This window comes from Chionomys nivalis, chromosome 6, assembly GCF_950005125.1.
Source record: "Chionomys nivalis chromosome 6, mChiNiv1.1, whole genome shotgun sequence".
In the NCBI taxonomy this organism is placed as follows: domain Eukaryota; kingdom Metazoa; phylum Chordata; class Mammalia; order Rodentia; family Cricetidae; genus Chionomys; species Chionomys nivalis.
In genome coordinates this window covers 81,355,326-81,381,562 of record NC_080091.1, presented here as the reverse complement: position 1 = coordinate 81,381,562, position 26,237 = coordinate 81,355,326, and the positions used below count along the sequence as shown (strand labels likewise).

Here is a 26,237-nt window from a genome sequence, read left to right as displayed (position 1 = left end):
ATGGTTTAGTGGTATTCTTTTTTTTTTTTTTGAATTTTCGAGACAGGGTTTCTCTGTAGCTTTTTTGGTTCCTGTCCTGGAACTAGCTGGAACTAGACCAGGCTGGCCTTGAACTCACAGAGATTAATAATTATGTGGTTTTAGACTGTATATTTCACAATCTAAACATCTTTATTTCAATTTTTCATTTGAGAGTTCCATGCATGTATACAATGTATTTTAGTTAGATCTGTTTTCTACTCCCTGCTCCAACTTCTCCTAGACCTCCCACCATCATATTCTCGTTTTGCTGTTGTTTTTCTGTTTGTTTTCCTTGTGATCCCCTGGGCCTGATTAGTGATGCCCTTCACTCAAATGGGTCTTGGACTATTTAGTGGAACATGGGCCGTATACGAGAGTCCCCACCCTTGAAGTAAACTGACTTTCTCTTCCACATCAGCCACTATCTGCGGATGGCACACAAGTCGGAGAGGAGTCTTATAAGCTTCACCCAAATTCTGTAGATTCCATAATTTTTGTATAATTTTTATTCCTCCTGTTTCCTGACAGTCACACTGAATCAAAACTCTTGATGTGACAAACGTATGTGATGGGGGTGATCAGAAAGTGACCAAAGGAAAGATTATTTCACTTCAAGGAGCCAGCTGTGTCATTTACCTGTGAGCCTGTGGAGTACCGTCCTGGAGTTCGAGAACCAGATGTTTTCCCTGAGCCAATCGAACTCTCCGTGCTTTTCCCACTACAGCAATGCGTGCGCAAGCATTTCCCATACTCTTTCCGTACCTAGCCAATGAAATGTTAACTTCTATTAGAGCTTCATCCATTTTAGCTAAGAAATAAGACATAATGTGTATATGAGCTTTTATTTTTAAGAACATACTTTCTAACTCCACAGAAACAAAAACTGTTTATCATCTTATTCTAGTATGAAATAGGAAAATTCATGTTGACAATCTTAAATCTCATGCTACCGTAATCTTTCTAAATACACTGTATTGGTAACACCCAGTAGTATTACCCCATAATTCAAAGACATTGTATTTGAAACTTTCAAGACACTCTTTTAGACTTATTAATTTTAGAGCATGACTTATTGGTGCAATGGTATTTTAATTATTGTTTTTTAGATAAAAAAAATCAGTGAGAAAGTTGAAAAGAGTGAAGTAGAGAAGCCAAGAGAGCAAAGAGAAAAAAATATTTGATATTTAAAGAGAGAAAATGGAACTGTGCTGAGCTAAGCATGTCATTTAAATCTATATTTCTTGCTCATTTTTCTTCTAAGGTTAAAATTTAAAGAAAGCAAAAAACATTTGAAATATTTTAATATACTTCCATAAAATTGTTTTCAATAATTACACAGACATACAGCTACTCTTTTATTTTTTAAACAGCACTGGAGAATAAATTCTTAATTTATAAAAGTACAGAGGATATAAAGATCAACATCTACAATTTGTGTTTTCAAAGTTGGGAATACATCAAGAATTTTTGGACATGTTTAAATTTTTATTACTGTAGATTTAACTGAACAAAACATGAAAGTAATTGATATTCCTACTTGTCAAAATTAACACAACAAAGAGACACCTTATCATACTTATTGTACACATATATGTTCACATGATGATGTGATATTTATACATAATTGTTAATCCTTTATGTAAACAATTTTACTGAGTTTATAATTTCTACTATTTATAACAATGTAGCATTCTGGTGTAATTTCATTAAAATAAAAAATTAAATATATGATTTTAAAGAAAAATTATTTAGATTCAAACTATATTCTGGCTTTTTCTAAGAACTCACTTTGTTTGAATAGTTATTATATAATAGGAATGGTATGATAGCTAATCTCATGGTCAGTGTGAATAGATTTAAAGTCATGAGAACACACCAGAGATGCATCTATAGTGTTCTTTCCTGAGAGGTTTGACTGAGGAGCGATGAACTACAATGAAGGCTGCTGTGGGATAATACATTTATACACTGTTAAGATTTGTCACTCATATCAGTTTAATAAAGTGCTGATTGGCCAGTAGCCAGACAGGAAGTATAGGCGGGATTATCAGACTAAGAGAATTCGGGAAAGAGGAAAGGCAGAAACTCAGTCATCAGCCAGATACAGAGGAAGCAAAGATGAGAATGTCTTACTGAGAAAAGGTACCAAGACATGTGGCTAAACATAGATAAGAATTATGGGTTAATTTAAGTTATAAAAGCTAGTTAATAATAATCCTGAGCTAACGGGCTAAACAGTTTATAATTAATATAAGTCTCTATGTGTTTCTTTGGGACTAAATGGTTATGGGATTGGATAGGACAGAAACTTCTGTCTACAGAAGGCAAACATTACCATGGGCTGAAGCCCAGGACTCTGCTTCCTGACTGAGGACCTGACACAGACAGCTATCTTATACTCTCACAAGCCTTCACTCCCATGTAGTGCTATGTCATCTTGAACTGTGAGCCAAAATTAATGCTTCTTCCTTAAGTTGCTTCTGTCAGTTATTTTGTAATGAAATAAGTTACTTAGTACAAGTAATGGAATGTAAGGACATAGCTTTGAAGTCGAAAACTTGCTTAGTGTGAACCCAGTATCCCTCGCCCCATAAAAAGAACAATGACAGAAACAGAGTGAAACCAAGTATCAATGAAGAGGGCCCTGGTGGGCATAGGTGGCAAGGACCAAATAAGACTTATCAAAGATACCTATGGGACGGCACTGAAAAGAAAGTTTAGAATTACTCTGCTTTCAAGATAAGGTTGAGAAAAGATAAAAAACAAGAGAGAAGGTGGCATCCTATTTTAACAGTATGGTACAAATAAAGACCATTTTGTTAGGATGGTTATTAAATTATCAATAGACTATCTGCTTACTATTCATTATTCTTAAAATAATATGACAATAATTTGATTACAGTTTTGGGAAGCTTTAAAATAATCTTAAACAAAGATACTTGTGATAGCATAGTTTGAAATTTTGTATTAAATTTGTGAATCATTTTTAAGAACTTTAATTTCCTCTAATCTCACTTTCTTTTTGTGGTGTACCTAGCCAATGATTGTGTTTCCTCAATCCAGAGTTTTTTTTTTTTTTCCGGAACAAATATTGTAGTAGAAAGAAAAAAAGAGAAGGAAGAAATGTGGAGAAGCAATCTTCTTCCAGGTATCAAAGAAATACTGCTACTAAGCCATAGGAGTTCATTGTGAACTATTTGCATTTAAAAAAAAGATCAAATATTCTGCACTCATTTTACAAACAATCAGCAAATCTAGATATATGGTAATGCCAACCTCCATGAAAGCTGCATTGCTCTCATATGATTTAAAATGTTCAGCATATGTCTTAATGAAAAAGATTAACTTGGGCCATGTTCATAGAATATCGAATCTACTTCACGTGATATGTCATCTGATAATACTATCTTATTTCAACGTGTTGTCTAAAATATAGAAGACAGAAAATAAAGTAGACCTTATTGTAGAATATTTTTCCATATTTTCAAGTCAAAATAAATAATCCTAAAGCTTTTAGGGTATATGAATAAATGAATTCATAAAAAAGGTAACAGTGACCAATCAACTCTAGCCAGTAGAAGAATTGTTGATATACCATACAATCCATACTGGAAAATAAATTTCAACTCAAAAGGTTTAATTTCTATTTAAGAGTTTAATCAGTCAACAAGTAACCTTAATGAATAGTATATATTTAGCCAAAATATATAAGCAACTGTAAGAGCAAAGTAGTATTAGTGAAATTTAATCAGAAAACTTTGAAAGATGTTTTTGTGGTGACAAAGTCAAGTATTTGACTATGTAAGAAAATTTTTATATTTATTTGCTGGTACTGAGGCATGTTCTTGATACTAAATAAAAATGCCACCCATTTTTCTTTTAAAAATACAAAGAAAAGATGATTATTTATTATAAATCTAAAGATATGTTCCCAGGCATGGTTTAGCCACTATATCTATTAAGTACCCTATAGTTGATACTGTAATGTGAATCTGTCCCTGAAAAGTTTATCTCTTAGAAACTTAATGCCTTCATTAATGTGTTAATGTATCAGAGGTACAGTCTCTGAGAGGTAATTAAGATTAGATGAGATCCTAGGGTGGCAATAGTGACTCTCTGGGGGGAGGAAAGCAACCCCACTTGCTATAAAATGAAGACCACAAAAGTCTAAAACCTCAATAGTGCCATCTCCAACTCCAAAATGGTGAGATAAAGAAATCCTTTATAATTACCTGGTCTTTTTCTTTACTGTTTGCCTGTCTCTTCTTCTTTAGACCCATCAAGAGCAGCTAATTACTATCTGGTGGCCACACTCAGTTGTTCTACTTCTAGGTACACAAGCTAAAGGCTAAACTGTTTTCCTCACGGCTCCTAGAAGTTCAATTGGTACTGTCTATGGAGTCGTGACTTATGGAAATGGCATAGAAGTGATACAAGCCACATCCAGATGGTTTTCACAAAATTCTCTGTCACTCCCAGATTATCTGCTGGATAATCAACCATGATGATTACAAAATTATATATCAAGTCTTTATCCACCTTGTGTCTTCATGGGTTTAGTGGATTATTGAGCGAAAATAAGCACATGGTGAGTTAAACTACTGACATTTTGGGGATGTCATCATTTGATAGACTTCAGTCATCTAATTTTAGCCTGTCTTTGTGGTGAATATGACTCCATCAGCATAAAATCCATCCATTCTAATATATGTAATCTAGATTTAGGGATCTGGCTGATCACTATTAATCTATCCTATATTTGTGACCGTAGGAAAACATAGTAGACATTTACTACCAGCTAAAATTGAAACAAAATATAATTCTGTTTTATTCTCGTCCACTTGTTCATCTTAATAAGTGGACATGAGTATTAAATGTCTGTTTTGGACAGTACTTTGATTTTTAGTTTTGAATAAAGAAATCTGAAATAGAGAAAATTAGTCCTCATATTTCTTGTTTTCCAAAACAAAATTAAAGTCTTAGTATGACTTTCTGAGATTAAAATATTTGCCACTTCATTTTTAGAGCCATCTTTTTAAATACTTCATAATTATTTTTATCACCTCCATGTCACATATGGGAAAACAGGGATATAAGGAGGTTAATTAACTTGTTAAAAATCAGAGAACTTTTTAAATGGAGATTCTAAGAATGAAACCCAAGCAATCTGACTAAGCTTCCATATAATAAAAACTATAGAGATACATTTGTAAGAGAGTTAATAGTATTAGACTAGAAATCCAATTTATGGTTCCAAAATATGAAACAAAGTATTTAATAACTAAATTTGTCTTTTTAAATGAATTATTGCCTTATCAGTACATAAAATTATGAAAGTCACCTATTTTGCAATTTACGTGGAAGAGTTCCTCTCTAAAATACAACTTCCATTTTTCTCCCCATGGATAACAAACGAGTCTGTAAGAAAATACTTTTTTGAAAATTGTACAAATAATAAAATGTGGTTTAGTTAACTTGAACACCCTTTCCAACTATTATATTTTCACAATGTATATATGTTGTCATTACTAGTATAAAAATAAATGAAGTGATACGTTCCATTTGGTTTTTGAGAGTGTAGAGTCATATGTTTCATGTAAAGAAAACAAGGAATGCTGTATGTGAATAGGATGTGCGTCCTTTAAGATCACGAAGTATATGTCACTTGAGCTTGGAAAACTGTAGCTTACCTTCTTCTGTAGGACACAGTGGAAAATGAATATAAACATTCCCTGTAGAGAATTGAAAATGGTGAAGAGATACGCCATGATGACTGTGCTTTCATTAATATACATGAGTCCAAAGGCCCAGGTCAATCCTAAGAGGCAGAGGAGAGCTATTGCACCTATAACCCATGACCTATGGAGAGAAGAGAAAACGCAGGGTTAACAAACAATTAGTGCCGAGTTAATATAACCACGTGCAATCAATGATACTGACACTGAAAAAAAAAAAGTTATGGTAAGTTTTAACGACAGAAAATGTGAGACAAGTGGTATATATATATATAAGTGCTTTAAGATTTTAATGGTACTATAAGTTATCAAGCTTGAGGTGATGTACATGGATGAAAATGTTATGAACACAGAAATTCATTTAAGCAAAAGCAGATTTGTGCCATAAATTATTCATGTGTTTTCAATACATATGCAAATGGTATGGATATGTAATTATGGTGAATGGGAAAGGAGGAAAAGTCTTCAAAGTTACATTTGTTTTCATCAGACTCCTTGGTATATCTGAATCACTCGGCACTCAGTGTTTCTTCTAAGACTTTTGGATAGCATATTTCCAAATTTCCTTTCTTTTCTGAGTAAAAATTATTATATTTGTTGGAAAAAACTAACTCTAACTAGAAGAAACCAGTATTTGAGGCACATGTTTAGAGCAGAAGAGGCTTGTTTTTCTAATTCTATAAAGAAGAAGAGGTGTGCAGGTAACAATAGGGTTAAAAGAGAAAGTTCCACTCTACTGGTGAGCACCGTTTTATAGCTTTCGTGTACTATCTTGTTGATTATGATGAACTAGGCTTTTCAAAATCAGGCCTTTAACCTCTTGACAGGCCTAGGGTGTCTTCCACTCTTAGAAGCAAGTGCCTACAAGCTCAGGGAAGAGGATGAAGCTGAGAATGGGGATGGAGTGGTATGAAAGGAGGGATATAGCACTAAGGGGAAGCTCTCACTTTTACTCCATTTGCTTAGTTTCCTCCAAGCTGCCATGGTTTACGGTAATAAGTGGATGACAGGAGTTCATGTATTTATGGTCATCCTACACATTTACTGGGAATAAAATGAACTGTTGTAATAGATGGGGCTCTGGTAACTGGAAATGGAATCCTTTGCCATTTGGAAGTAGAGCAAAAACAGGACCCAAAGCATCTAAGATTCCTACATACTCACAGGCCCATCCCTTACTATCCCAGCATCACTTTTTTGGACACAGCAAGTTAACAATTTTTTCAGCATTCTGTTATCTTTCATTTTTGATATCCAAGGAGGAAATATTTGGGGTAACTGATTCTTTGAAAAGAGAAGTGGGAGAGAAAACTACCTAATTCACCATAATATGAATTCAATTATTTTATTTTTTGAAAAGATTTGAAGATATTGTCCCAGAGGCTTATTAAAATGAATAATGTTATTATTTTTCTTCCACATAATCAGGCATTATATTTCATATTTAAATGTCCACTAGCCATATCAGGTTTGTTATAAAACACCAAGACTTTGAATGAAGGAGGTATGTTCTTGCATTTGGCACATTTGCTTATATGAATTAGAAAACGCCTTAAATGTTAATATTTATTTCACAACTGAAGTCTAAAATATGGAAACATTCAAACAATAGCTCTCAGGTTCTAACAGATACCAGAAAAAGGAAAAATGGAAATAATCATCATTAAATAAAGAGAAAATATACGTAGATTTAGAAACCAAATGATGGCACAAAATATTGACGTCAGCCATTATCCAGTAGAAAACACACAATAGAGCCAAGGGTTAAATGGTCTAGAACTGCAGTGAGTTCTCATTTCCAAATAAGGAAATAAGCAAAAGCATGAAGAAGAAAATGTGATGGGATCAGGGAATGGAGACAAAGGACTCTTCACCAGAAGAACAAACTGAACGTCTACAGCAAGGTAGCCCACAGGAGGCCAATTGTAGTTGATTCTTGCAGGACAGGCAAGTTTTAAAATTATAGGCAAATGACCAATTGTTTTCATTATCTCTCCATTTGTTAGATTGGTACAGACTTGTAAATTTGTTTCAGAAATTTCAATGTATTCATAAGCATTTAGATGATTCATTATGATACAGGCGCCAAATTTACAAAAGGAAGAGATGGCATAGCTAAAATTTAAATTTCAAATTTTTATAGACACAGTTAATATAGGAAATTGTTAATACTAATTACAAGCAGGTAGATCCTCATCCATAAAATCATTTTAAAGATACGCTACTAAGTCACAAAATAATTTAAGATGAATGACACCTGAACACACAACAGAAATTTGACCCCATGACCGTGCTAGGGCACATTACAATTTGAGGAGCTCTCCAGGAGAGACAAGTCTGTACCACAGGAAAGTGCTGTTAGTGAGGCACCGAATTCAAGTAATATCCCATTAACAGAGGCGAAGGGGAATTCTTTTTCTTGTATGGCAATACACCCGTAGCACTCTACGCAAAAGTTGCATGCCAGTGTTTCCTGCACAGTTTGCTCTTCTGCCTCAATGTGAATGACAGAAGCTCTAGAGATTTCTCGGTACTGATCTGACAGCTGCTTCATGGGACCACACTGATAAATGCAATTTATCAGCCATTCAGGTCATTCTTACTTGATGAAGGGTCTGTTATCCTCATAGCTAAAGAATGCATAGACATAAAGACAAGAACACCAACATTAGCATTTTTATGATAAAGAATTTCATGTGAAAAAATATTCTCCTCTTTCCTCACCAAAGGCCCTGTATTTGCCACCTCCCTGAAAGGTATCATAACCTTCCCTTTATAGCCAGAAGGTAAATCCTAAAATGACCATGAGAACTTAAATACCAGGGAATAAAATCAATTTTACAATAGTGCAATATCCCATGTGAGACTCACAATTCCATTTTTTCATCATGTGCTCATATTACTTGTGACTTGACAGAGACATTTATTTCTTAGAGATCACATTTCTCTAGAGAATGAGAAATTTTATGAGCAATCTGAAAAAAAGGCTTGGGGGCATGCTTAAAATGATAGATGTCATGCCACTAAAAGGTATTCCCTTATTCTGTAATATTAGGGGATAAGATGACTTAATTATGGATAATATGCCTCTAAGTAATTTTAACACAGAGATGATGATTAACCTGAGTTAAATCTGATCATTACAGCTCCTTTTTTTCTTCTTTCTTGCCAGAAGCAATATATTTTCCTGCACTATGAATACACAAATAATGTTCTTGAGAAGGCCCATCTGTGATGAATTTTGAATAAAGAGAAGCACTGATAAAAACTCACTCTCCAGAAAGATGAGAGAGTAAATATTGCAATGAGATAGAACGGGAGCCCCGTCTGTGAAGCCTGCTTGACTCAGGTTTACATACATCCCAGCTCCATCATTTACTAGATATTCGTTAGGCAGAATCTAATTAACTTGTGACTGTGTCAGGTTGTGCATCTATAAAGTGGTCACAATTAGAATGTAAATATAATCTATAGCATTCTTTAAAAAAAACCTGAGTTTTTATCTGAGTAACAAAATACTTTTAATATTACTCGGCTGTAAATCTAACCTCAAACTGAAAATATAAAATTAATATAAAATTTCTTATCCAATGGAAATAAAACACTGAGTACATACTGAACAGTTAAATGCCTGATAAGATGTGCAGGAAATAATATGATGCAGGGAAAGAGATGTGGCTGAAATATATCAGTAGATGGAGCAGAGTGAATGGAATTATGTACTCCATGTGGTGAGTGCTAATCAAAACTAGCGGTGTAAATTCATCGAAACAGAATAACACTTCAAATTCCATTTCCAAGGCACACAAGTCATAATGCAAATGATCCAAAACCTCACATCGGTAGTACATATGACTCTAGATGATACAGTTCTAGAAAATACCACCACCATAGGACCATAGGAAAGTTCTATTGGATAATGCTGAACCTGGATGGTTTAAGAACATTTTAGGTCAATAAATATAAATTCAAGAAATGTTTACGTTATGTCACAAAAATTTGCAGAAGAATGTCTATCAATTTTTGTTGGCTATAATGTACCCAGACAAAAAATAATGCATTTATTGTATAAGTTACAAGACAAAGTGGAAATATTTACTGTTATATTTAGTCCCATTACATCAGTATATTCTATCTATGAAATAGAAGGCTTACAAATACTTTAAAAATTAAAATAGCCAGGCAGTGGTGGTGCATGCCTTTAATAATAGCACTCAGGAGGCAGAGGCAGGTGGATCTCTGTTAGTTTGAGTCCAGCCTGGTCTATAAGAGCTAGTTCCAGGACAGGCACCAAAGCTATAGAGAAACCTTGTCTTGAAAGAGGTATATAGAGGCATAGTTGACCTTAGTTAAAATTTTACATAGACTGGCTCTCCTGACTAAATAACTATGCATGTAATGCAACTGTAATTAAAAGAAGAATACACTCAAACAATTATTAATCATCTGGAATCTGTATGAAAACTATCTGAAATCTATCTTACAGATAGAGAACAAGTTATAGTGATAAGGCAGTAAGGGTAAAGGGCATCTATTATGTACATGGGACCAAAAGGGGACAAAAAGCAGAGGTGCCATGAAGGAGGGTAGCAGTGGAATTTGGCAGGAAAAGAAAATATTCATTAAAACATTTGGGAAACTGTGATTACAGAGAGCTTCCAAAGAGAATAAACATAAACTCTAAATTATAAAACCCTAAAACAAATATTATACACTAGGGAAAATAAAAAGAAATAGAGAAAATGGCTTTTATTCTTGGCTTTAAAAATTTCTCCAAAAAATTTAAAAATATATACAATACAGGAAAAAGTTGATACTTTATATAATGTCACAGATATGTGTACACATACATGATAAAGAAAAATTAGAAGAAGTTACTTATTAGGCCAAATTATCTCTTAGTACTGAAAGAAAAAAAGAATAGAAAGCTGCCAAGAAATATAACATCTCATTAAAAAGGAGGAGTCCAGTAGTAAAAAATTATCTTAATAATTTAGCTATATAGGGTTCTGATTTTTTTAGCAAATAATGATAGAATGAGCAATATTTTATAGATCCTTCTATTGCTAATCAGACAATAAGCAGTGAATTCAATGATAATAAAACCAATACAAAACAAGCAAAAAATAAATATAAAACAACTAAGAATTGTATAAAAGAAATATCAATCACTTTTACAAAGAAAACATACTGGTTTTCAAGTTATATTTTGGTATACACAATAAGTTAATGCCTAGCAATAAAAATAAATTTGCCAATAAGCAGTTTCTATTTATGTTCCTACTTTATATTTCTAATATCATAATTAAATGACTTAGTTTTAAACTTAGATTCATCTTGGTATCATAATTAAATAGCTTCGTTTTAAACTTAGATTCATCTAGGTTCTTTCACAGAGAAGACGTTGGGCAAGCATTTCAAAATGACTGGCTTAAATCCTCAGTTTCCATGAGTAGATACAGAGTGTGCTGAAATGCCTACTTCAAGAGAACGTGAACAACCAAAAAAGTACCAGACACTCTGATGACAGATTTATAAAAAACACATAGCTATGTAGTGGAATATCTCAACAGTCACTGAAATTTAGCCCAGGCAAAATAAGATTACTAATTTTCCAAGTGTGGACTGAGCAGCTCGAGATGTCTGCCACCCTATTGAACTTTCTGCACATTTTAATTACAACCAAGCAGTTTCATGAAGAGAGTTTCATTTTAGGTCACTGTTGACACGAATATTCAGCACTTTTCAAGTGTAGATAAAAAAATATGATTTGAAAACAAAACAACATTGCTATTGTAATCCACTCTAAATAAATAAAAGAATAAGAAAAAAAACAAAGCCTTCATGCTTGCCTGTTATTTTTGCTTGGGAGCAGTATTCACTTCAAATACGAAGAAGCTAATATGAAAGTTTGGAAAGCTACTTGTGGTGGTTAATATCCTAGTCAGTGGATCCACAATATGAAAACAAGTCAAACATGCATGAATCCATGCATTAGAGACTCAAAAGAGAAATTCTAGCTCTCACCATGCCAATTGTCTAAAAAATATTCACAACTAGAACATCCTTTAAGTTACTTGGGGAAAAAATATTTGTCCCACAACAAAATGGGCTATCTCCAGTTTTACAAACATGAGCAGTAACAACCCACTGATTTAGTAAACAAGTTAAACACGTTAGAGTCTCATCCCTGTCTCCTAAAGTTTCTACTAAATTATTTTCAATCTGTAAACTCCACTTTAAAACTTTAGCTCCAGAGGGGTTAGAATTGAGCCCTGTCTATATTCTGCATGGACAAGGGCCCGGATTCAACCCCTGGTACACACAAAAGGTGTGTTTAATAAATTAATGGGCAATTAAGGATGCAATCTAGTATCATATGTTAAGGCATGTAAAGAACATTATTAATCTGGAGCACAAATACTGTTTAATGCAATTATTTTCAGACAATTTTCACTTTTTCAAAGATATGCACTACTCTTTTGGGTGAAAATCACAGTTGTATGAATAGCTAATTTAGATTCAGACTATGAAGCTGATGGCATACTTCCTTTGAAATATAAAAGGAATCTGACCCAAGGCCTATGCAAAGAACAAAGGAGATGCTAATTTTTACATTTTCATTATTAAGAAGACATTTTCTCCTTAGGAAGGTTTTCAGGATTTCTAATACATCCTCAGATAGCCATTGCTGCTCCCATATCTGATATAAACCTAATTATTTGGAGGAAAGAATGAAAAAATAATTTAATCTCAAGGTATAGTGCATAATACTGTGCCTACAACTATCATCCTTCAACCTGGTTTTCTCAAATGTCAGCTTCCAGCATATGGAGTGGGCTGAATGCATTTATTCATAAAACACGGTTCTTGGGAAGATATGGGAATTTTAATGCATTTTTAAACAAAATGCCTCCAAAAAGAGAGCATCCTTTTAATACTTCAGAGCACTTGAAATTATAGTCTCCCAAAAATGCAGGCTATGAAGAGACTCAATATCACTGCCTGAATACAAAGTTGTGTGAATCTGTGAAAACCTGACTGGTTTCAGCTTTTAAACAGTGGAATCAAGGTAATCAATGAAGGACTAAGGAATGCTTAAGGGATGTCATAAATAGCATGAACTGAATCTAGTAGTCAGACAATCTACAGAGCTGGCGCTGTTTTGACTGTATTATTCTTCATATCAGCTGTTTATTACAATGGCAAAGCATGTTATATGCACCAAGGAAATCGAGAACAACCGGAAATAATGACAAACCACATGCAAGCACAGAATTCTCATAAAGGCTGTTTTCTTTTATATAACGAACAATAAAAAAACTACTATTAATTCTAATTCCAATAACGACTGCATCAATTATATGAATTAGGGAAATATTTGTTTAAAATTGTAAGAAATGCATAGTTTGGATAAGAATATCTCTTTTAGGCTCATATGTTTGAATATATAATCCTTAGTTGATGGAACTAAGTTGAAGGATTTACGAAGGAATAGGAGGTGATGTTCTTTTGGAAGAGGTATGCCACAGGGAATGGACTTTGATAATTCAAAGTCATTCCTGTGCTCTCCTTCTCTCTCTGCCTCCTGTCTGTGGATCAAAGTGTAAGTTCTCAGGTATTCATTGACTCTCCCATTATGGATTCTAACTCTCTGCAGCTGTATACTCTAAATTTAATGTTTTTTTTTTAAATAGGATACTTTGGCAATGGTGTTTTATATTATAGCAAAAGTAACGAAGACAATGTATCTTCTGCAATATATAAACCCTTTTTGAAATAATATTCCTAAGTATTTAAAATTCAGTCTTTTAAATTTTCAAAAAAATAATAGAATTTTGATGGTCACAGAAGCTATGAAAAAAATTATATGGTGATGTAAGCTATGTCTAAACTTATGAGTATTATTTTGAGCTTCCCTCTTAATACTCCAAATCTCTCTCTCTCTCTCTCTCCTCTCTCTCTCTCTCTCTCTCTCTCTCTATCCATTTATTTACCATTTCTTCCTTCCCTTTTTCCTTTATTTATTTTTACCAGTAATGAGTAAGAAACATAAATATTAATGTTGCCAAGTAGAGTGACACCTGCCCTTCAGTCCCAGTAATGGAGACAGAAGCAAGAGTATCTTTGTTGAGTTTGAGGTCAGCTTGGTCTAAACAATTTGAAGTAAGTCAGGGATACATAGTGGTACCCTTACTCAAAATAAAAGAAGAAAAAAAATGAAGAATGCCTCAAAATATTTTCCTCACTACTCACCAAGAAAACTTTGAAGTTTATGAACACTTTTATTAACTGTGACTCCATATCAGATTTATATTCTCATAAAGTTCAGACTTTTTTCATATTATTGCTCTGACTTTGGTATAAAAAATGAGATAATTTTGAAAAGTAGGCTATATGTTTATATACAGGCTATATATATCTTGATATATTAACATGAAGAAAAATATAAGCATTAAAATCTTCCAGTGATATTGTTTTATTTTTCAAGTTTATGGCAATTACTCTTCCCTTTTATAGAATCCAATCTCTCTTGACACCATGAAGTATTAATAGACTACTGATCAGGCTGAAAATAATTCTAGCTTAATTGTTTCTATCAACATTTAGAAATAAAGTATGCAAAAGTTTACTTTTTAAAAAAGTATAGTTATTTCAGGTATTGTAAGCCTCAAGCTTCCTGAAGATTTCTTGGGCTCCTTTATACATGGCAGGTATTTAAGCTTGCTGAGGATACATTCTTTTTCCCTCTAGAACTACAGAACTTGCTATTTATTAATCAAATGAGCATTTACTCCTGGAGCTCCCTTTTTTTTTTCATAAAAGGCTAAGTTTGTCTTTTAAAAAAGTGCATCATATGATGCATAATTTTAATGACAGCATATGGTAAATAAAGCCGTACAAATTCTAATGAGATTTTGATAGAAACTGTGCACAGCTTCTCTGTTGAAAATGCAAAGACCCAGAGGCAGCAGAATGTTTCTGCACAGAGTCGATTAAATTAAATAATCAAAGCATGACAAATATGTCAGTGCAGGTCCACAGTTCGAGCATCTCAGGAAACCAAGCCAAAAGAATCCTTTGAGTCCAGCACTTTGCATCTAACTCAGGTGAGATCTCATCTCCAATTTTTAAATAGATAATATTCTGTAATGTATACCAAATATATGATGTGGGTTTTTGCATATATAATTATCATTAATTATGTGAAGCATACAATAGATTGTACCTATTTCCTGATCAGAGAAAAACTGCAAACCCTTGGTATAACTTGTTAAGGACATTTAACCAACCATCCCAAAACTGAACACACGGATCCAAATGGGATTGACAGTTGAGTAGTTATCACAATTAATTAATCCACACATTGACAACTAGGAATGAAAAAAGGAAAGCTAAGTGGACCCCATTGGCACTCAGTTGGATGACATATAGAAATCATGAATGGGCAAAGTCAGAAGCCTATGTGCAGAAACCTGTACACAGATAAAAGAAATAGCTATAGGAAATACACAGAAAAACTGTACAAATAGACACAAAACTTTTATTTTTATTTTTATTCTTCAAAATAACTTGTGATTTTACTTGGAAAGGAATTATTTTAAATCTTTTGTGCTTTTGTAATAGAAAAATGGGTGATTGGTGAAGTTGTCAGTTTTTATTTTGAAGGTAAACACTGAGAGTTCCACACTCCTCACCAATTAATATTTTAGATTCGTCAGTCATACTGTAAGTTAATTTTGGCTGGCAAAAATTCAACAATAGCCTATATATATTAAATTACTTTCAATTGTATTGAGCTTTTGCTATGATTATAGTCTGCTCCAACTATAGTAATTGAGAAAATAAACCAGAAAATACAAATGATTGGAATTACATCTTTCTTGTAATTACCTATTTTGATGAAGGGACAAATGAAAAGCAATCAGTAAGTAGATGTGTACTGTTTAATTTAATTACTTTCCAAGGAAGCCTGAGAATTAGCATCCTTAATTTTCTCTATTATCAGGCTAACTACATTATTTCATGTTATTACTTTTTTCATAGTATACCAGTAACACAACAATGCGCTAGATAAATAAGTGTTCTTTGCTAACACTAAAGGGACTAATTATGAGGACTCTAGGGTTTTTTTGAAATTGAAGACTAATATGACATATTTTTAAAAATGAGAAAATAATGTTTAAATTAAATGCAATAATAGGAGTCAGCCAGGCAAGGTATAAGGAAAAGAAGGTGAGCAGTGATAAGCCATGATGGAAAAGAGCACATGCCCAAAGCAGACTGATGGGCTCATGACAAAGAAGGAAAGTAGAGTAGGTGGGCAAGACCACCGAGGCGTAGCTGCTATGGACTAGGAGTTTGGACTCAAGTTACAAATAATGGGATCCTTTGAAGGATTTTTATCCCAACAGTTACATTACATGACTGAACTAACAATTTCAAGATTTTTCTCTCTAGCTGGCGTCAGAAGAAGTCACAAACAATGTCAACCCGTCAGTTCTTTACAACTGCTTCTTACCTAATACACTGAAGAAACAAGTTAATAGAACCATCACTGAGAGTCCTCAAATGGTGACAGTGATTAAATGGTGTCAGTGAAAAAGAATGAGGAGAAAACACGTATTCAATAAAATACACATGTCTCTGTGTATATGTGTGAAAGTGAACATATGTGAAAGAGTGTTTATGTTACAAATCAAACTATAATAACTTATTTATAACTTATAATTTCGGTTGCAATTTCTAGAAAAAGTGATGAAAAAGTGTAGAGATTATCAAAAAAAAGCCAATATGAAAAATAAAATAGGATGCAAAATAATAATATTTCTCAATGGAAGGACTAAAGGAGGAACGGGAAAAGTATACAAACTTCAATAAAAAGAAACTCATATAGTGGGCCCACCATAACAATAATCATATTAAATGTAAGTGGAATAAATAGTCTAACTGAAATACTTGGATTTACTAGACTAAATAAGAAAAAAGATCTAAGTATATGCATAAAAATATAAGAAATAAACATTTATAAGAAAGAACTGGTACATTACAGAGGGTTTAGAAGCAAAGCAATTATGGTTAAAACTCTAGACTATTGAAAACTGCTTCTAAGACTTTACTCATTTACAGAGGACTAGAGCAAAATTATCTGTATGGTGTGATTGTTATGGTAGTGTCAAAAACAAGTAAAATAACACCAGGCACAATTGAAAATGATCAATAAATAATGTTTTAACATTAAAAACTCTGATGTATTTTGAAGTTTTGATATGATGAAGTGCATATATGCTTGAGGCTTTTTTTGGGGGGGGTGGACTGTTGATTTTGCCATAAAACAAATCTTCCAGTTTCCAAGACTACTTTAGATTTGCAGCAGTCACACAAAATATTGTATGTTTAATGTTTGAAAGAGAATGCTCTTCACACTTCTATTTTCAACCCTGTCAGTTCTTTACAGCTGCTTTTTATCTAATACATTGAAATTTAAATTTCTTCCAGATTTTACAAAGTGCTCAATTTTATTTTTTTTCTTGAGAGGAATTTATCTTTCTCCCACAAATTCTCTTGATCTGCAAGAGATCATAATTCTGTGTAGAGGAGTGTGAGCAGAAATCCCTCAATTTAGTTGTCTACTTTGTTTCCATCAGCATATGACATTGCACCAATGTTACATCCTCCATTCTGTCACGGTGGGCAAAGCTTAGCCTTCCTGGATTCTTTTAGCATAGCAGAATATTCCTTCTGAACTGAAGGAACTGGTCCACCATTGCTGTAGAGGTGATTGCCAGAAATTCCTCAGGTCCTAACTGTGACAATGACTTCCCTATTTTCTTTCTTACAGCCTTAAATGATTGCTGGCTTTTCTGTCAGCAAAGCCATAGCCACAGTTCTATTTTAAAGTCATACGACACATCATTTTAACAACTAATCTTCCCTTATAGAGTTTTTAAAAAGCATCATCAAAGGTTTTAAATTTCTATGCACAATAGATGGTGAGGTATGCTTCATTCATTATACAATTGTAAGGAGGGAATCATGACTCAGCGAAGTTAAGTACTCTTCAAATGCTCTAACCTTGTAAGTAGTTCAGACAGAATCGAAATCAAGGTACTCTTACTAAATACTACATTTTGCTATATATTATAAAACTTAATGTGATCAATTTCATTAAATATAATTATTAGTTTTGGTGTGTTTGAATGTTCTTTTAAGCAGTACCTGCTATCAAAACTATATACAAAAATATTTTTTCCAATATGTGACAGTCAGTACTAAGAACAAATAACAAATTTAAAGAAATGTGAGAATGCGCAAAAAGTTTATAAAAAATTACTTAGAGATAGGGCAATGATTGCAAAGTTTCTTTAAGTTTACCCAGGTAGATGTTGAAATAAAGACCAAACATTTTACCGTTGTTGTGTTTTATCTCCTGAACAGTACTTTAAAAATATCCTAAATAACGTTTACAACCTAGAAAAAAAGGTATGTAAACAACTCATAATGACTTGAGTTAAGTATGTTGTGATAAGAAAAATGTCTTTCATGGGTTTGTTAACTTATCAAAGCTCACTTTAATCAGGAACAGCATGGATGCACAATATATTTAGAAAAACCACTTAACTGCACATAGTTCAGTAACATAATCATGACTATAACAAAAAAGTAAAAGTAAATAGATGAGGCAAGACTTTAGTGTGGAAAATTTCTAGTTAATCCCAGAATGTTCTTACTTGCCTAACTCCTTGGCTATTCCTTTAAATTAACATAGGATAGTTATTCATTCACCAAAAATTAACTGCTTTATGTCAATAGGTTTTGTCACTATCATCTTAGTATACTGTGGCATTCTGAAACACCTGTTATGGCTAATCTTGGGCACCAATATAGAAAACTAGAAAGGGGTGACATCGCTGTTGTCAGGCAGAACTCAAGGGGGATCTGGAAGCACATGGAAATGTCTTGAAGGTGTGTTCATTTCATTAGAATTACTGAGCCAAGTCGAAAGAGATCGTAAGAAATCACATGAAAACACAATTTAGCATGGGTGTATCTATGTGCCTATGTGTGCGTGTATGTGTAAGACTTTTCAATGTTAATATCTTTTTTCAAGTTTTAAGATCATTAAATAAATTAAAATACAATTTTGCTTATAACAAGGAATTCAGAGAATTTAGAAAATATAATTTAGCTTTTATATGTATTTTTATTATAAGTTAACAAGAAATATTATTTTATATTTCTGCATACTTATACTTGCCTGAGGATAAAGACATATAAAATTAGTAATAAAGGACAGATTTTGAAAGCAAAAAAAAATAATTGAGTGGAAAATGTTCTGAATAGATTTGCTCCCAGGAGAAGGTTTCAAAGGAAGTTAAGTTAGAATTTATATTTACATTTCAAAATAAAGGCTCAAAATAAAGGCTCAGAGAGGGAAAGTCCAAACCTGATATGCTCTGACATCCAAAAGTAATTATCAAAAAGCTTTAGATTTTTGATCTTCAGATTTAGATGCCTTCAGGTTTTTATTGTCAGATTAGGAATTCTTAACCATAGACCTCTACATGAACTCTATATAAATATTTTCAAATCTGAAATACTTAATATTCTATAATGTTAAAAAAACAAAACAAGGCAAAAACATACAAACAAAAAAATGCTGGGTATTGGTTACAGGCAACTTTAATCCCAGCACTCGGGATGCAGAGGGAAGCAGATCACTGTGAGCTCAAAGCCAGCATGGTCTACAAGAGCTAGTTCAAGGACAGGATCCCAAGCTACAGAGAAACTATTTTGAAAAGAAAAAAAAAATTCTATAATATTTTGATCTTGAACTTTTCGGATAAAACATTCTCAACCTATGCTTGTGAATAGTAGAAAAAGTGTATCTCTCTCCTCAGAAGGATAACAGGACAGCTACAAACAACTGCTAAGGGAATACTCATACTCAGCATTTCAGGGTTGTTTTCCAGTAGTGTAAAATTCTCTTTTGGGTATCTGCAAGTACTACCAGTTCTCATTCATTAACAAATGAAATTGCAGGTACCTTCACTGCAGAAACCATGGCTGCAGGTACCATCACTGCAACTACCACTTACAAAAACCTTACTGCAGATATAACCACTGAAGATACCATCATTGCAGGTACCATCATTGCAGGTACCATCACTGCAGGTATAATCACTGCAGGAACCATCACTGCAGATATAATCAATGCATGTACCATCATTGCAGGTACCATCACTGCAGGTATAATCACTGCAGGAACCATCACTGCAGATATAATCAATGCATGTACCATCATTGCAGGTAGCATTGCTGGCAAGTATAACCACTGCAGGAGCCATCACTTACAGGACACATCACTGCAACCACCACTTACAAAAAACATCACTGCAGCAACCATCACTACAGATATAATTACTGCATGTACCATCACGGCAGATATTACCACTGCATGTAATATCATTGCAGGTGCCACTGCAATGATACTATCTCTGCAGGAACTATCACTGAAGGTACCATCACTGCTGGGCTTTGCACGCACTATTGCTCTCAGGGATTGAGTACAGTGTGAGCGATTTCATAGTTACTGCACTACAAAGTGGTTTCTATTCGCATTTATAAATGCTGCACTTCTTTAAAGGACATAGTGAATGTAGCTTTAAAAGCATGTTTATTGCTGGGCAGTGGTAGAGCACACCTTTAATCCCAGCACTCGGAAGGCAGAGGCAGGTGGATGTCTGTGAGTTTGAGGCCAGCCTGGTCTACAAGAGCTAGTTCCAGGACAGGCTCCAAAGTTATAGAGAAACCCTGTCTCGAAAAAAACAAACAACACCAACAAACTAAAAGGCATATTTATAAATTCCAGTTTACAGGGAGAGGTAGGTTTGGAGAAAGGGTCTCATTACATTGATTGCAGGCTAATCAAGTTACCTCAACTGTCAAAAAATAAGCTTACTTAACAAAATCAATACATTGAACTTTGCTATAATTTTTTTACAATATAAACTAGAAATAACTTTCCAGTACATTCTATAAAAATAAAACTAAGAATCACTTACTTGATATTATCAAGACAGCCTGATTCCGGTTTCAGTATGGCAGTATGGTGAAACATTTTGTATAAAGCAATCCCAAGGAAGATCACATTCAGCTGAAATGCAAAAGGCAATGCTATGTAGATAACAGTAATATATAAAAAAGGCAAGTCCATTCCTTGTAACACATGAATTGTTCTAGGAAATTAGTTCTCAGTAGACTCTTAAAGGAACTGAGTCACAGGTGACTGTCTAATGCTTTAGCAAAGGCAAGAAGTGAGCTTTGCAAATTGCAATACCACTGAATTTAAAAAAAAAGTCACTCTACCAAATACATACAAAATGCAAAATCAGTGGCAGTTTTGAAAGACGCTGTTGAAATTCTGGAACAACTCAAAGCCACCAGCATGCTTAAAAAAAAAAACCAAACACCCCAAATCCAGGAATTATTCTAGGAGAGCTAATATATTGATATCCTATGAACTATGAACACATCTTGAGACTGATTAATTATAGAAAAATTCATTTTAGTTATTAGAGATACATCTTTTAAATTTTTAAAAAGAATTTATTCTTTATGTCTTTCACATCATGCATCCCGATCCCACCCATCTACCAAGTCCTTTCATCCATCCTCTGCCCCTGCAACCCTCTCTCCCCAAATAAAAAAATTAAGATAAATTGGGAAAGAAAAAAAAAGGAAAGGAGAGAAATTTTCTTTATGGAAGATGCAGTGTGACACGGGGAGTCATGCAGTAAACCCCTTTATCCATTCATCTTTACATGCAGGTGTTCATCATAAATAATCATTGGTTTGGTTGCAGGCCCCTGGTCTTTGGTATACCATAGACACGGAGCCCTCATGGAGACTCTTCCTGGACACCCCGTTGCTGCTCTGTGTCCTGGAAATCCTGTAGCCCTGGACCACAGGACCATGCTCCCTCCACCCCAACACCTATTGGCGAGACCAACACTCAATCCCGGTTCTGTGCCTGGGTAGTTACTGGGTTGGTCAGTCCCCCAGGTTAGAGATGTGCTTTTAAAGACGCAAAATTACTAACATATCCATACTTTTTTCTTTTATTTATTTTGTTGAAACAGTCTCAGTGTATAGTCCCAGCTGACCTATACCTCACTCCAGAGACCAGGATTGGCCTTGCACTTCTCGTCATCCTTCTACCTCTGACCATCCATTCTAGGATTACAGATACACACTGCTACACCTGGCTATGAATACAAATACCAACCTCAGTCATTTTGAATGCGTAAGTAAAATGAATTAAAAAATGCTGGTTAAATTCTGATGCTTCAATAGACTAAACTGTAAGCAGGCTCTCGTGACATTGTTATGCCACAAAAGCCAGAAAAATGACTATAGCTTAAGAGAACATACTCTGGAAAAATTAGCTACACCTTATGTGAATGCTATAAATCAGTGGTTCTCAATCTTTGTCATGCTACAATCCCTTAGTACAGTTTCTCATGTTGTTGGAAACCACAACTGTAAAATTATTTTCAGTGTTACTTCATAACTGTAATGTTGCTACTGCTGTGAATCATAATGTAAATAGTTTTGGAGACAGACATTTGCCAAAGGGATAGTAACGCTCAGATTGAGGACCACTGCTGAAAAAAAAAAGCCACATGCTGAACTACACTTGAACCAGTGAGTAGCTTCTCCACTCTACCATTGGGGACCTGCTGCAAACCACGAAGGTTCACTTAAATGCTCCATTGACAGTCTCGCCATAATACAGCATCACAGTCCTCTATCAATGATTCCTGAGTCTCAAAAGTAAAAATCAAATGAAAGGAGAAAACTTTAAATGAAACAAGTACACAAACAAATATCGCCAAGTGGCTAAAAGCTTGACCTCAACGGAATGCAACTAGTAGGAAAGCCAGTTCTGTACTGACATAAGGATGTCCAGGGCCATCATCCTACTCTCTTTGATTCTTTCCTTTCTTTCTTTTACTGCCAGAAATGCTATTTTGTTACAGACTGATTTTTGGTCTCTCACATATAATAGTCAGTGTGATTGATTTTAGACAATAGGAGTTTCCCGGTGTGTGTGTATGTATGTATGTGTGTTTACACATATGCAAGACATATTTATGTATGAACACACACACACACATATATATGTATATTATGTAGTAATCATGCCATATTGTTCGTTTTCAAATCTGAAGTATTTTTAATTTCAAAATATATCTAGCCCAAAGGTCTTCAGGAAAAAAACTTTGTCCTATATTTTATTTACCGCAAAGAGGCTACCATTTCTTTCCAAAAAATGAGCAGTAGCTTTGTATATTTTTATTACATTTCTTTTTCTGTGTGTAAGTGGACACAGGAGGTATACGTGGTGGTGGGTATATATAGAGGTCAGTGGATAACTTGCAGAGTGGTTTATTTATCTCTACCCTGTGGGTGCCTAAGATCTCCGACTACCCAGTTCCTCTGACTTAGTGGCAAGCACTTCAACCTGCAATATCATCTTGTGGGCCCTAGGCTTGTAATGGTAATGATACCAACAGGTTCATTTAAATGGGGACAAACGATGTAGAAAATAAAGGTGCTATTCAGATATAAGTGTAAAAGGAGGCATGATTCCAGAACACTCAGCTAGCTAATTTAGTTGTGCCTTTTTCATGTAAAATCTTTCTTTAACGTCTTGAGGATTTACATAAATAAATGAATCAATCAATAAATAAGTAACTGGAAGGAATGGTCATGTGTTCGTCTACTTTTCTATTTCCCGTTTATTTTCAATTCCAATTATCCCAAAGAAAAGGAAGGGAAATATGCTGCTGTCAAAGTTAAAGTAGTCATTGTTCAATTGTCTAGACAGCTGTATGGACTGTGTGGGACTAAATTCTAGAGTAGCCATTTACTCTTGCAAATGCTTTTTTTCCTTTTCTACCGGTTTTGATGAACTATTTTAGAATATAAAAGTAGACTATAATGGGTGTCTAATTGCTTGAGTTATGTAAGGTCATATAAGTACATGCTTTCCCCAAATTAACCTATGTAAATTTAGGACAGTTAGTACATGAATAGTGGAAGCTTTATTTCGTGACCTGGGGAGTGCGTAGTTAATTAGGGGTTCTCACCATAATTATCAAGGTCGCTGGTCCTATAAAACTCCAAATGAAGTAGGTGTCAAGTCGCAGCCAGCATCTGCAGTGAAACACAAGGGAGAGAAGCCATTCAAGGACTGGCTACAGAACATACATCACGAGTGAGCAAGTGACAGAGAAGAATGCAAGTGGCACAGCTTTCCACGGGGAGACAGGAAATATTACATTGCTTGTTCATTTAAATGTTGAATTATGTGTCCAATTTCTGACAACGCTATTGATGGAGTAAGATAATTACCCCTGGAGGAAGCAGGGGGAAAAATGACATCAGGCCTATTTGCTAAGGCCTTTTGTGTCTGTCATTGAAACCTTAGAGAGAAAAAAGAAAAACCCGTGCATATAGCCATTAAACGCAGTAGCTTTAAGCTATCCTTTTCTCTCCAATTACAATGCTACATAAGCTGTCTATCAGCTGTCAGGCAAAGTGACATTTTCCTGTCAAGAAGATCTGAGGAAATTCAGTACAAGGAAGAAATAAATTTGGTATCAGAAGATTGAAGTTTAATTAGGTTGGGCAGCCAACCTTTGAGAGCTCTGAAGCCTTAAAAAGAGCATTGTTACTGCTCGTCTTCTGGGGTTACAAGTGGTCCTTAGCATCTGAAGAAGTTGATTCATGACCTAAAAAGTAAATTATTAATCACTTAATTTCAGCTGCATTTAGTACTCCCCCACTTCATAAAGCCCATGAGAAATTATGTTTCCATTCTTCACAGTGACAAGAAGACAAAGTGAAAGCGACTAGTTAGGAGGAAGATTAATGCAAATATTGAACAAATTATTTGATGTTAAGAATAATATCTTCAATAATTTGCCATTTTGCAGTATTTGACGCATAATTAAAAAAGGAGCATTCCCACTGGTAAATACCTAATAGCACTTTGTTATGTGCTTTTAACTTATAGTCAAGGGCTTGGATACACTGCTGATTATACAAGTGTTAAATTAAAGAGCGAAGGGATACCAGAACATTATCAGGAAAGGATTATATATATATTTTCAATAATCAACTGATAAACAAAATACTGCTTTTCATCTGATAAAATGGTATGAAAGCTTAAACTAGAGCAGAACTATGTTTGCCCCAAAGGGAATCATTTAAAATATATATTGAGGGCTGGTGACAGAACTCAATGACCCATAAGACTCTGAGCTCAGTTCCTAGAACCATAAAGAAAGTTAGAAGGGAAGGAGGAAGAAGACGAGGAAGGAAGTAGTACTAGTTGTTCAGTGAAAAAGCTATGAAATATATTAATATCGTCTCTTTATTAAATATATGTATTTAATAAATAAAACAATATATATACACTATGTACATACTTCATTATTTTCATGGCTGCACACATACATTTGTTGAAGTGATTAGAAAAACCCATTAACTCTTGTTGAGTTATCCCACACAGGAGAGTAGAGACAGCACAGTGGATAATCCAAAGGCTTTAGCTATATGTTTTATTTAAAAATTACTGAAAGTAGCCAGGTGGTAGTGGTACACACCTTAATCTCAGCACTCAGGAGGCAGAGTCAGGTGGATCTCTATGAGTTTGAGGCCAGCCTGATCTACAGAGTGAGTAACGGGACAACCAGAGATGTTACACAGAGAAACCCTGTCTCGAAAACAAACAAAAAATACTAATAGTTTTTTTTCACTTGACTAGTAGAGACAGTTATTATGGCTTGTTTGCTGTTTTCTACTTTTTATAACTTTTACATTTTCCTAAGATGGTTGGTAGCCATGTTTCTAAGCAAAAACCAAATCACTACCACACATCAATCTCTGGGGCATATGGCTATCATCTTTTACCTTAAATTCATATAAACTAATTTTAGGAGCAGTGAGGTAGGCAGACAAGCAAGAGACTGAAAATTAGTTCATCATTTCTACCTAGACAAAATGGTTTGTTATTTTTCAAAAACACATAGGAATTCTGCTTGAAAAGTACAATTCATTTAAGCAATTAGGGCTTAAATTACTAGCCATTTCTTTCTTTGAACAGTTAGTTATCTCTTTCCTCTTATACTTCAACATTTTGTTATCGTGGAAAGCATTTTAATTATGTAAAGATATGCTACATTTGTTTATGCTGAGGAAAATTATTTTAGCTGTGTAAAGATGTGTAACATTTATCTATGCTGCATTTGTTTAATTATATAAAGATGTGTTGTGTTTGTTTCACCTGCCTGCCTAAGGCACCTGACTAGTCTAATAAAAAGCTGAATGGCCAATAGCTAGGTGGTTGAGGGAGAGTCTTGGCTGGTAGGTAAAGAGAAAATAAGTAGGAGGAGAATGAGGGAGAAAGAG

The 26,237-nt window shown here is 34.2% G+C and overlaps 1 protein-coding gene across 15 annotated transcripts in view; it reads right to left on the bottom strand.

Moving 5' to 3' along the window:
• Adgrl3 (adhesion G protein-coupled receptor L3) overlaps positions 1-26,237 on the bottom strand; it is a 742,119-nt gene that overhangs the window by 57,884 nt on the left and 657,998 nt on the right. For 10 of the 15 annotated variants that reach the window (XM_057771795.1, XM_057771780.1, XM_057771783.1 and 7 more), the window contains 5 exons: positions 23,912-23,978; positions 20,822-20,913; positions 8,360-8,386; positions 5,712-5,880; positions 658-783 (listed from right to left, as the gene is read on the bottom strand). In XM_057771795.1, coding sequence (XP_057627778.1) covers positions 658-783; positions 5,712-5,880; positions 8,360-8,386; positions 20,822-20,913; positions 23,912-23,978 — 481 coding nt within the window. The remainder of the gene's footprint in view (positions 1-657; positions 784-5,711; positions 5,881-8,359; positions 8,387-20,821; positions 20,914-23,911; positions 23,979-26,237) is intronic. The other 5 variants (XM_057771782.1, XM_057771786.1, XM_057771789.1 and 2 more) reach the window with 1 other exon arrangement.